Source organism: Cervus canadensis, chromosome 5, assembly GCF_019320065.1.
Source record: "Cervus canadensis isolate Bull #8, Minnesota chromosome 5, ASM1932006v1, whole genome shotgun sequence".
Lineage (NCBI taxonomy): Eukaryota > Metazoa > Chordata > Mammalia > Artiodactyla > Cervidae > Cervus > Cervus canadensis.
In genome coordinates this window covers 69,286,176-69,299,253 of record NC_057390.1, presented here as the reverse complement: position 1 = coordinate 69,299,253, position 13,078 = coordinate 69,286,176, and the positions used below count along the sequence as shown (strand labels likewise).

At 48.6% G+C, this 13,078-nt stretch overlaps 1 protein-coding gene and 1 non-coding gene across 2 annotated transcripts in view; both read right to left on the bottom strand.

The window, feature by feature from the left end:
* Nucleotides 1-13,071, bottom strand: part of OTOF (otoferlin) — a 91,479-nt gene extending 78,408 nt beyond the window's left edge. Inside the window, exon 1 of the mRNA XM_043469149.1 lies at nucleotides 12,926-13,071. Within this exon, the coding sequence (XP_043325084.1) occupies nucleotides 12,926-13,004 (79 nt within the window). The 5' untranslated portion in view covers nucleotides 13,005-13,071. The remainder of the gene's footprint in view (nucleotides 1-12,925) is intronic.
* Nucleotides 2,356-2,490, bottom strand: LOC122442784. The gene has a single exon (XR_006269771.1). It is a non-coding gene; the product is annotated as a small nucleolar RNA SNORA42/SNORA80 family (small nucleolar RNA).
* Nucleotides 13,072-13,078: the final 7 nt, after the last annotated feature.

Here is a 13,078-nt window from a genome sequence, read left to right as displayed (position 1 = left end):
AGTTAACACTGGAAGGTCAGATAGAATGTAGAAATTCAGAGAGAATGAGGGAAAGAGAGAGAGAATGGACTCAGGCAGAGAACAGAGTGAGCAAAGGTTTGAATGGCTGAAGCAGACCACAGAGCCGGTAGGAGCGGGCTGCAGGACAATATAGTGATGGTGAAGGGAAGAATGAGAAGGGTCTCCCCTCAGGGAGCAGCCCCCCAAAGGAAGACCTGGGGTGAAGGGAGGTGTCCTGGGGTCCTGAGAGGGTCTGGGGTTGAGGGGAGTGGACCATTAAGGGGAAAGAGAATGTCCTGAGGACAAACTTCAGGGACATGGCAGTTTTGCCCAGGACCTAGCCCTCTGGGCCGTGTCAGCACCTGACATTATTCTTTTCCCTGTGTGAGCTGAGAAGAAGGGCAAAGCCCTCTGCTTGTGACTGAGACCTGCCACTACTATTTCTTTGCATTGTTTCAAATTAGCCAGACCTCACCGTCTGCACTGCCTGGTATGGATTGTATGGAGGGTGGCTTGGCAGTCACTCCATTCCCTATCACAGTGCTGTGATGGCTCCAGAATCTTCTCTCCCACTGTTCCCCAACAGCAACTCTATTTTCATTCCCCCCAGTTCCAATCAGCCTGTTCCTTTTCAAAGATTAGCTACCTCTATGACTGTGGGAAGGCAGGGCCCTGTGTGCCGAAAAAGAGCCAGGTCTAGCCGAGGTTTGGGGCCATGTACTGAGGCTCAGGCTGGAGGCCTGGAGCTGGCTACTCAACCCCTGGGGTCTCGGAGTCATCATCTCTAATGTGCGTGACTCTTTGTGACCCCATGGACCGTAGACTGCCACTCTCCTCTGTCCATAGGATTTCCCAGGCAAGAATACTGGAACAGGTTGCCATTTCCTCCTCTAGGGGATCTTTCTGACCCAGGGATTGAACCCACCTCTCTTGTGCCTCCTGAATTGGCAGGTGGATTCTTTACCACTGCCCTACCTGGGAAGCCCATCATCTCTAACCTGGGGGCAATTAACCTGGATAACCCTACATCCTGGAACCACTGTGAGGGGCAGCAAGAGATTGTTTCTGTGAAAGTCTGAGTAAAGCATCAAGTCCCTTACAAGCACAAGGGGCCACAGGATGCTGGTTAAGGCTCATGGGCCAGGCTCCCTGAGTTCGAAGCCCAGCTCTATCACTTGCTGGTCTTATGCTCTCGAAGAAGTTAACCAGTCTTTGTCTTAGTTTCCCCATCCATAAAATGGAGAAAGTGATAGTGCTTATACACCTAGTACATAGCTCATTACCCAATTAAAAGACGGCTATTATTCTGCTAAAGAGTTCTTCTTTTTCTTTTGACATTTAAGTTGTGTCTTAAATATAAAAATGATTTCCTCTATTATGAATCACATTTTGTAGCTTATTTTTAGTAGTGTATAATCAGGAGCAATTTTCTACCTCATCTTACGTAATATTTTTCAAAGTCTAGGTATTTTAGGTATATTAGCTCTTTTTTTAAACAAGGTAAAATTTACATTCACAGATTTTTTAAAAAAATTATTTTTAATTGAAGGATAATTGCTTTACAGTATTGCATTCACAGATCTTAAGTGCAGAACTCAACGAGTTTTGATAAATGCATATACTTTTGTGCTCACCATATAATCAAGACACATTGATCAAGAACATTTCCAATTCTCAAGACACTCCCTCCCTGCACCCCTCTACTCCATCAATCTCTACCCCTTATAGGTAAACCACTGCTCTGATTTCTAACTTTTGATTTTAAACTTTTATAAATGGTATCATACAAAATGTAGTTTTGTGTGTCTGACTTCTTGCAGTCAATGTAATACTTTTGTGATTCACCCAAAATGCAGTTTTGTGGTTGCATATATCAGTAATTCATTCAATTTTATTGTTGAGCAATTTCTGTAGTATGAATAGATTATAATTTGTTTATCCATTTTCTTGTTCATACTTCTGGGAATGCTTTCAATGTCATGAAATGTTGTGAGTAAAGATGCTGTGAACATTCTTGCAGAAGTATTTTTGTGCAACTATCATTTCACTTCTCTTGGGGAAATATCTAACAGCAGAATCACTGGGTTATAGCATATGTTTATGTTTAACTTTGGAAGAAATTGCCAAACAGATTTGCAAAGTGATTATACTATTTTATAATTCCATCCACAATGTAAAAAAATATAATTGTTCTATATCCACACCAACATTTGGTTATTGTCAGACTTTTACATTTTAGTGCATGTGGAGTTGTAATTGATTTTGGTTTTTGAGTTTAATTTTTCCAGTGACTAATGATGATCACATTTTCATGTGTTTATTGGCCATTTCTTTTTTTTTTTTTTCTTTTCTTTCCACTGTGCAACCCACTTCAGTGCCTGCAGTCTACTGGCAGAGGCCAGGCAATGGTTCGGGGCCGCGTTTGCTCTGGCATGGGACACTATGAGAGGCCCAGGGGGACGTGGCCATTTCTATATCCATATCATAAGCAAGGCAAGGTTGTCCACTTTTATTCAATATTGGTACTAGAGTTCTAGCCAGTCATTATTTTTACAATTTTAAACCAACCTTGCACTCCTGGGATAAAGCTCACTTGTTACGATGTGCTCGCTCTCTCTCTCTTTTTTTTTTTTTTTGATGTGCTATCTCTTTTGTATAGTGCTATTCTACTGACTAATATTTTGTTAAGTATTTTTACATCTTTGTTCATGAGGGATATTGGGCTCTAATTTTCTATTTGTACAAAGTCTTTATCAGATTTTGGTATCAAAAATGAGTTACAACATGTTCATTCTTCTCTATTTTCTGAAAGTTTGTGTAAGATTAACATTTAAGTATTTTTTAGAATTTACCAGTGAAGCTATCCAGACCTGAAGTCTTCTTTATGGAAAAGCAGTTTACACCACCACCATCAACATCATTATTATCCTTGTTATACAAAGTTGATGTCTTTAATAGGTACTGGACTTTTTTGTGTCAATGTTGGTCAGTTATTTTTCAAGGGATTTGTCTCTTTCATCTGAGTTGCAGAAATTTATTGAGATAACATTATTCATAATATTCCCTCATTTTCCTTTTAATGTAATTATATCCCCTCTTTCCTTTCTGAGATTGGTAATTTGTGTTTTCTTGCTTTTATTCTTGTTCAATATTGCTATACTTTACCTATTTTATTATTTTTTTTAAAAGAACTCTGTTATTTTTCTATGCTGTTTGTCTTCTCTTTCTTTTCTTTTATTATCTGTGGATTTAATCTTTTAGATTGAATTTATTTTTATTTATTGAAACATAATTCACAAACCATAGAGTTCACCCATTGAAAGTGTACAAATCAGTGAGTTTTGTATATTTACAAGGTTGTGCAACCTTCATCACTAATTCTAGAATATTTTCATCACCCCAAAAGAAACCCCATACTCATTAGCAATAACTTTCCATCATCCTCTCTTTCCAGCCTCTGGCAACAACTAATCTATTTTCTGTCTTTATATATTTTTTCTATTCTGACCTTTTCATACAAATGGAATCCTATGATATATGGTCTTTTGAGCCTGGCTTGCTACACTTAGCATAATGTTTCTATTCTTGGGTTTAATTTGCTTTTCTTCTAGTAGCTTCTTAAGGCAGGAACCTAAATCATTGATTGTATATATTTTTCTTTTCTGCTGTAAGTATTTAAAGCTATAAATGTTGATGTGTTGTATTTTCATTAACATCCAGTTAGAAATGTCATAATTTTGCTTTTGTTTTCTCTTTGACCACAGGTTATTTAGAAGGGTATTATTTAATTTCTGAATATTTGGAACTTTTAAAGATCTCTTATGTGTTTTATTTCTAACTGAATGCCAGTGGGTCAGAAAATATACTCTGTAAGATGTTGGTCTTTTGAAATGTATTGTGACTTGTTTAATTACCTCGTATACGGTCTGTCTTGATAAGTACTCTGTGTACACATGAGAAGAATGTGTATTTTTTCAGTTTGGGAGTGAAAGGTTCTAGAAATGCCAGTTAAGTCAAGGTGCTTGATGATGCTGTCAAATCTTCCATGTCTCTAAGGACTTTATTGTTCAGTTGTTTCTGATTCTTTCCTGTAATAACACTTCTTCCCCTATGAGGAACACATTCTATTGAATTTTATAATGACAACTGAGGGTACAGTAGAATGAAGAAATTCTATTGAAAAGAATTTTCCAGGAAAGAAGCTATTCCTTCAGTTCCTTAAATAATGTGTGCTCTTCAAAGAGTGCCAGCAACTCAGAGAGCCAGGTTTGGGTTCTGTAGAGTCCCTGGGGTTCCCACAGGGGAAGTTGTCCCTTCCTTTGCCCCATTTCTCAGTTAGATGGAGGCCCCATCTACCTCTTACCCTTTGTTTTGCACAAATCTTACTCAAATATCATTTCTTACCTCCACTTATTTATTTCCCCTTCCCTCACCCTGTTAACACCCAGGGACTCAGTGGAAACTCAGGCTTAGGTCAGGGATCCACCTGAGAGGCAGGGGCAGGGCAGGGATTGGAAACCCCATCCCTCTGGCTCAGCTCAAACCTGTACTTCCTTGCAGGTGCTGCCTCACACTGATTCTTCTGTGTGACTGATGGCTTTGGTTCCCATTTTTTTTCAGACCCTGGCACTAAGGTAGAGAGAGAGTGTGGTGTTTCCCCTTGAGCCTAGGACAGAACCAGCCGCACACTCAGCAACTGGTGCATCCTGGGTTCTCCCACTCTGTGACAGATGGACGAGGCTGAGGTCTCAGTGACCCACAAGCTGTGCAGAGTACCTTCCCTGTGTCAGGCACTGGGAAGATAATGAAGCATAATGGACAGGTGACTCTTTTTACATCCTTAAATGGAGTAAAAAAAATATTGTTAAAACTGCAGTCCTGACTTTTTCTTAAACCTTGGCTTTTTAAAAAAGCCGTTGAGTGAAAACTGACCTCCAGTTAAGTTGATGAGCCTGTTTGCTCTGAAATATAAAACAAAATAGAAGCGATGACTGTTGAGCCAATCTCTTGGGGGAAGATCAATCCAGGCAGGAAGAAGACAAGAGGCCAAAGGCAGAAATGATCACGTGGTATTCTCTGTCTCAGGAGCCCTTTCTGGAACTGTCAGGGGAGGAAACAAACGACTGACTGGTGCTGCTTGGCTCAGCGGCTTCAGTATCCCCCGCTGCTAACTGCTTGGCTTCTCCTGCTGCGCCTATAAGCTGTCCTGCTTCCCTGTCTCTTCTGTTTGGGGTCTGTTCTGTGCACTGTGCTGGCTCCCGGGAACCTGGTGAGGTACCTGCGCTGGAGGAGCCCACCTGGATGGTGATGGCTCCAGGTGTTTTTGCCCCATCATCCTCACATCTGGCAGAATTTAGGGTGTCAACAGTGGGCAGGAGAACTCCTGCTCCGCCAATCCTTGGGGCCATGGGGTCCCCAGGGCACAGTTTACTCTCTTTCTCTCTCTGTAGAAGGTTGCAGTATGAGGGGCCCCGGAATAATTAGCATAATCCTTATGTTGCACAGCAATTTACAGTTTGTTTGTAGAGCCTTTCATGTATATCAACGTTCTCATTGGATCCCACACCAGCCCTGTAAGAACCAAGCATATCTCACCTTCTCCTAGACCTTACCATCTGGACTCCCCACCACTGGATTCCAACCCCTTTCCTGCGTACACAGGGTACCAAGCCCAGTTTCTGGCTTCCCAGGGACATACTCACCAGAATGACTTGCAGCAAGCCCATCCTCTTCGTGTGCCCCAAACCTGCTCTTCCTTGCCCGCCCCATTGGTGGCCTCACTGTCTACCCAGGTACTCAAGTACGGAATCCAGAGGCAAACTGGCCCTACCTTCCTGCTTACCGTCAACCCCAGAGCTACCCCTTCTCCGAACAATTGCCACCCCTTCTCTCCAAACCCACAGCCCCCTGTTGAGGTTCAACCCTCTGCCTGTGTCACTGCCCCTCCCTGGGCTTCTGACCTCCAGAGTGTGCTTCCCCAAATCAGATCTTCCCACCCCATTCTCCTGCCAAGAGCCTTGGTGACTCCCACTCACAAGGCAAAGTTCAAACTCCAGGGTGTGACGCTGAAGACCCTCTGTGTTTGAGCCCAGCCTCCCCTCCACCCACTCCCAGCCCAGGCCCTGCCAGCACTCCTTGTTCCCCAAGCCCTTGACACAGTTCCACACCATTATATCTGTACTGACAGGAGCCCCGCTGCCTGCATTGGGACCTTTTGTGAGTGTTGCCTCTGCCAACATACTGTACTCGCTCAAGGGTGTTTAAATATCAGCCCACCCCTTGCTCAGCAAATCTCCTCCCTGGGCCTGTGTGCTTATCCAGCTTCATCTCATTGACTCACCCTCTTAGGGAGGATCCGGGAGCTCCTGATCTGAGTGGGCCTCCCTCACCTCATGCGGCCTGGCACCCGTCACTTTCTTTCTAGGACACTCATCACACTCACAGTGACCTGTACAATGGCTGTCTTCCCCTTGAGGGCAAGGACCATGTCTGTCTCATTGACTGCTGTCACTCCATTGCCTGGAATAGCACTTAGCTCATAACTAGCTCTCAATGAATATCATTACCTGGATGAATGAAAGGAGTGAACTGATGACTAAATACTTGACTTACAAAACACACTGAAATATAGCTTTTAGTGAATTGGGAAGGAGTTTATGACATCAATGAGACAATCAGAAACGATCACTGACTGAATACTTGATAATATTAATGAATTATTGTTATTTTTTATGAATGATATGTGGGGTTTTTTTGAGCCCTTGATTTTTATATCTATATACTGCATATTTACAGAGGAAATGGTGTGATGTTGAGATTTACTTCCAAATAATTTGGAGGGTGGGAGTAGGAAGGGGTACAGATGAAACAAGGTTATTCATGAGTTGATAGCTGTTAAGACTGCATGGGGAGAACTTGAGGGCAATTGTACTAATACTATTTTCCCTACTCTTGTATTTATTTGAGATTTTCCATTCTAAAAAGTTAATAATGGAAAAAAAAAAAAAAGATTGGACCCAGGGATGCGGGTAGGTGGAAGGGATATAGCTTTTGTGTTATCAGTAAAGGTGAGTAAGATAACCAAGACTTTGCAATTCAGGGAAATTATTTGCAAGTCTGATCTTGAGGACATTTCCTTCCAGCAGCATTTTTGCTGAGGGCCGTTTATTGTAGAGGCCAATTTTATGGTCGTTTCAACATCATAAAATGATCTCCTCCTCATCAGAGCAGGAGAGGCCTGGGCAACATCTAGCATGCTCTGCTGTTCTCCGAGGTCTGTGCTGGTTTGTTCTGGCTGGGTTGGCGTGGGTGGGGGGGAGCATTTATCACCAAGGGCTTTCGGCAGAGAAGATCCTGCCCCCCACCTGTGAGTGCTGTGAATAGTGGAGGAGGCAGGCACACGTCCCTCAGGGGACCCGCAGAGGCATGGAGCCATGTCCATAGCCAGCTGTGCACGGCAGAGCTGTCCTAAGGGTCCCCTCCCTCTGCCGCCTTCACCATGGACACTGCCCACCCCATGTCCTCCCAGAGAGGAGGTGCTGAGTGGGGCCAGTGTGCATAGGCAGGTCCAGGCATTCAGGAGCATCTCAGGGCTGGGACACTGGGATCCTCTCTGCCTCCTTCATCAGGGATGGCAGAGAAGTCTCCGGAGAAACCATGTCTCACCAAGAGGGAAAGCTCCGCCTTTTTAATGGGAAAATAAATCTAACTTGGAACCTGAGGTGGCCCCTGCGGCAGCAGAGAGTAGAGGAATCTTGTCCTCAGTGCTCAGCAAGGGCCCCAACCCCTTCCCAGCACGAAGTCACCCACCCAGCCCCGCGCTCCTTTCCGGGCTTGTTGGCCTCCACCGACTGCCTGCCACCTCTGCTGCAGCCAAACCTAGTGGCTGCCCGGCCTTTGGATTTAACTGAGATTTCACTCCTCTGGCCTCTGGTCCTGTCAGTCCCTCACCCAGAATGGCCTCGTCTCCCCTGAGCAAAGATTCTCGCCTTCCTTCCACATCTCCACTTGTGCAAGCAGCTATTTAAGACTCAGGTTAAGTGCTTCCTTAAGCTTGCCTCCTCTGTCTCCTCTGTCTTCTCGAAAAGCTTTCCTTGACCTCTGTGTTTACGTGTGTATGGGGGCAAGCTGCCATCTTGCAGTTTATGCCCTGCCCCTAAGCACACCTTGGCCCTCTATGCCTGGCAATGTTTCTCCATTATATCTGCGCGTATTTCTTTCCCCTATTGGATTGTGAGATCCTGGTTTTTAAAGCCCCACCGTGTACCTTGCACTCTAGGCAGTGATGCTCAGAATAAGCATATTCCATGAAGCAGGTGGGGTGGGGGCTGTATAGCCCCTCTTACTTCTGACCTGTGGGCCAGAGCTGGACTCCCCAACATTTGCTAGAGGATGAAGTTAGCCTCCTGCTGGGGCCCTGGAAGATTCTCTCGGATAGATAGCAGGGGGCGGGGACATTCACAGTTGAGGAAACTAAGCCAGAGGGGCAGTGCCACAGACGAAGGATTCAAACCCACTAACAAGTTCAAAAACATGCCATTTCCTATTCATTTTGATGACCTGGCCCAGTGCCTAGCATAGGGCTCAATCAGGAGAGCTAAGATCAGATTCCTGTCTTGGAGGTGCTTAGACTGTAGCCCACTAGGCTCCTCTGTCCACGGCATTCTCCAGGCAAGAATACTGGAGGGGGTTGCCATACCCTCCTCCAGGGATCTTCCCAACCCAAGGATCGAACCCATGTCTCTTATGTCTCCTGAATTGGCATGCAGATTTTTTACCACTAGTGCCACCTGGGAAGCCTTAGGGGCATATAAACAGGGGCAGCTTCTGAACTATAGAGTGCCCTAGGTGAATGGTGGGAGGAGTGTGCATACAGTACTGCAAGGCCGGCAGGGAGGGCTTCATAGAGGAGGTAACAGCTGAGCTGGGCCTCGAAGGGTGCACAGAATCAGTGGGAGTTCTCAAGGTGTAGGCGGCAGAAGAAACACAATGTCTCGAGGCCTGGAGATAAAGAAGGCCTGGCACCTTTGGGGAATGGCGAGAAGTCAGTGTATTGGGAACCCATGGAGTGGGGTGGGGAGAAGGAGAGGGAGGAAAAGTCAGCTGGGCCAAGGGGGAAGTGTTGATAAAGCAAACTTCTATGCCAATGACCAGGTCAGGAGAATTATGTGGAGATCAGACCCAGCTTCCAGAGATCACCCAGCTCACCCATCAACGCCCCAAGCCCAGCATTCTGGCAAGAAAGCTCAGGGAGGGAGAGCAAGGGAGGGCCAGGAGGCTGGCCCCAGACAGTCATGGCCAGGGGCGTGGAAGGGGCTGAGAAACAGGGAGAAAGTTGGACTGGAGGATCCTAGAGGCCCTTCCCACCCTGCCTTCCGTGGCTGTGATTGATGCCGGGAATGATTTCAGGAGTTGAAAAAGGACAACTTAAGCTCCCACTGCCTCCTTCTGAGTAGCGTCCTGTAGTCAGGATGGCTCCTTCCCAGACCTCCCAGTCCTGATTAAAGCCTCTGGATTAAATGAGGACCATGGTCTTTGTCTTGCTTACGTGAAGCAGAGACCCAAGGCTCAGTGGTCCACAAGCATGAGGGGACTGGGGTCCGCACCTTCTGGTGTCTCCATGTCTGACTCAATGGACCATGACTCCTGAGGTTAGGGACTGCATCTTCTTTACCCTCGGGGGTTCCAGGCCTGGCCACAAATGCCAGCACATTCAGGGAATGAATGAATGAGGACAGGCCCCAGTTAGGAGTGGGCCACTGGGGCAGCGAGAGTCAAAAGCTACAGATGGAGCTGGGTGGTGTGGGCCGAGTGAGCCTGAGGGTAGAAGGGCCAGCTGACCCAGAGTGGAGGGAAAACATGGGTGGTTGGGGATGGAGATGGTGCCTGCCCAGCTCATATGGGAACAGGGATCTGGGGGGAGGGAGTCTACCCCAAGCCTGGGTTCCTGTGGAACATCTTAGCCGGGGGCGGGGGGGGGGGGGGGTCCCTGCAGAGCAGAGGCTGGGCCAGTTTGCCTGCTCTTGGCACAGGTTGGAACCTCTGAGGTGATCTCTCCTCTCTGTCTCCCCCATGGTACCTTCTTTCCTTCCTCCTAGCTGACAGAAGAAGGAAGCTGGGCTGGAGAGAAGATGACTCAGAGGCCAGCAGCCACCCCAAGTAGAAGTGGAACAGCCGCCTCACAAACACAGAGGTCACTTAAATGCTTTCCCATACCTAATTTTTTCACTGAAGCAACCTGATGCTGATGGTGATGGTGGTGGTGGTAATGGTGGTTTGGTCGCTAAGTTGTGTCTGACTCTTGCGACCCCATGGACTGCTGCCTGCCAGGCTCCTCTGTCCATGGGGATTTTTCCAGGCAAGAATACTGGAGTGGGTTGCCACTTCCTTCTCCAGCAACCTGATGAGATGAGTTTCATTATCATGCCCATTTTACTGATGAGGAAACTGAGGTTCAGAGATGAACTGACTTCAGAGGTGAAGTCCAGAGCAGGACCCAGGTGGGACCCAGGGCTTTTGACCCCATAGCTAGAGATTTCTCTACCAGAGTCCCATAGGGCTCTTTCCTCGGTGCCCTAGAGGGCACAGCACAGAAAGTCAAGCTGTATTTCAACCAATTTGTGTACCAGGGCCACACATAACTCACCTGGTGCTCTCTTATACCACTTGGCCTTGAGCTTTGCTCAAGGGATCTGGGGAGCTCAGGGCCAGCATCTCCCTTTGACTGTTCACTGGCTTCTCATTTCTCCCTGCAGGGGACTTGCCTGGACACCAGTGGTTGTGTGCAGGGGATGCTGTGGAACATTCTAGAGTGAGTCAGTTTCCTCTGAATTACAGTGTCGGTCTTTGGGGGCATTTATAGTCAACTGCTGGCAGCAGCAGGTGAATGACTGGGGCATCTCTGTTTGTTGCAGTGGATTTATTCTGGAAACCTGCCATCTGCCTGTTTTTGCTGCCCAAACCCCCCTCCTTGGGAGCTCTACCTACCACAGCCCCCTGAGAGGCAGAGCTCAGAAGTGGACCCTCCACTCAGTCCAGAGGGTACGGGTTGCAAATAGGCTAGTTCCTGAGCCTAGGACTGGCCCCACCACTCAAAGAAAAAGGTGAACATCAGACAAACAAGGTGCTCACCCCCGGCTCACCAGAAGGGATAAAGAGGACTTGAGGGCAGAGAACTAGGGCTGGGGGTGAGGACTTGTGGATTGGGCCCACCATGCCTCGGTGCCTCCACCAAGGATACATGGATCTCTCTACGCCTTGGTTTCTCTGCCTGGAAATGGGACTGGTATGTGCAGCCTGGACTATCCTGCCATAGCAGCAACATCGCAACCTGTAGCTAAAGACCCAAATACTGTGCTCTGTCCAATACAGGGACCCTTGAGAGGACAGGCTGGCTTTTTCTAAAGGCAGCACCAGTCGGCAGGTGGCACGTGGAGCTCTAGGGCACTGCAGAGAAAGCAGTCTGGGTGGGTGTGGGAAGCAACAGGCAGCCGGGCCCCCGTTCCTCTCCCTCCTGTCGGGGTTCCTCTCCCTCCTGTTGGCAGGGACGCCGCAGCCCCCTCTACCTGGGCCCGTCCCTACGACAGCAGCCTCAGGACAACCCAGGGCCTAGTGCCCAGAGCTGGCCCAACCAAGGGGGTGATATGGATGCCCCAGGGGCTGCTGGAGACCTCCTGGGAAGGCTGACCCATGGGCTCCCCTCTCCCTCCTGACACAGGTGCAGACGTGTGTCCAGCCTGGGCCCCGATGCTCATTCTGCTCTTTAGTCTGGCGGCTTTGTTCAGCTCCTCCCCTGCTCACCCACCCCGCCCCCACCCTCAGGCCCCTCTAGAGGGGAGGAAGGGCCATGTCTAGTGAGGAGCACCTGGCTTTTGGGCAAAGGCTGCCAGGGATGTGCCTGGCCCAGGGGGCTGGGCTGTGGCCAGGCAGAGGCAGAGGTGGGTGGGTAAAAAGCAGAGGTAAGCCTGGTCTTCAGGGACTGCCCACTGTCCCCGGAGTGAAGGTCGCCTTGCCTCCTCTGCTTTGCTCACACCTACTCTGGGATTCAGGCTCATGGAGCCTCGGGCTGTTCCCATGTTCCAGCTCCTCTCCTGACCTTGGGCATCCTGTTGCTTCTGTCTGCTCTGTCCTTACCTCTTCACCTTACTCCTTCCTGCTGTTCCCTTGGGTTTCAGCTGTGGTGTCACCTCCTCCTGGAAGCCTTCCCTGACTACCCTACCCCCAGCCTGCATCAGGGTGCTGCTTCTGTAGCTTGCATGCTACTTTTGTCCCCATCCTCATCGTATCACGCACCTGTCCTATTGTCTGTCCCCTGGTCCTCCTGTCTCACTGGATGTGGGCTCGTCGAGGGCCAGGCCTGGGTCATGCCCAGCCACCAGCTGTGGCACAGAGGTCATAGTAAATGCTGACTGGATGCTAGGGGGCTAGGAAGAGAACTGACAGTGAGAGAGGCTGTGGGGCTCAAAGGATCCCTGACCACAGACAGACCTAAAAGAAGCCAACAGTATCTCCATCATGCTGATTTCTAGGAGCCTGGGTCTTCCAGGCTGGGACCCCACCCCCACTCTGTGCCCAAGGAAACCAGCCTGCAGGAGGGAGAGAGAGAGGAGGAGGGGGCCCAGGGTCCCCTGAGCCTGGGGTGGGGTTCTTGCTTTTGTCTCCCCAGGACCTCCTGTAGGCCAAGGACTCTACAATCCTCTGGCTGGCACATTGGCCAGTGCAGGGAGACACACACACGCAGATACAGAAATAGGGGGACCCTGATTTTAGAGAAATCATAATGGCTAGCCTGGCAAGGGGCAGACAGCTGCCCGTGAGAAGCTTCGTTGCCCCAAGCCTGCTAGAAGTTTTCCAACCCCTCCTTCCCTCGCTGCTCTATCCCGTCTGCCCAGAGCAGGGGGTCCCCATAAGATGGGGGCTTCCCTACCTCGGAAAGTCACTTTGGCGATCCGGTCGCCCTTGCCCCGCAGCTCGGAGACAGTCTTGAGGTGGACGAGCAGGGCCATGCTGGTGCGGGGAGCCCGGGCACCGCCAGGTGGGAGCAGCCGGGGAAGGAGCGAGCTCTGTGGATGGAGCACTC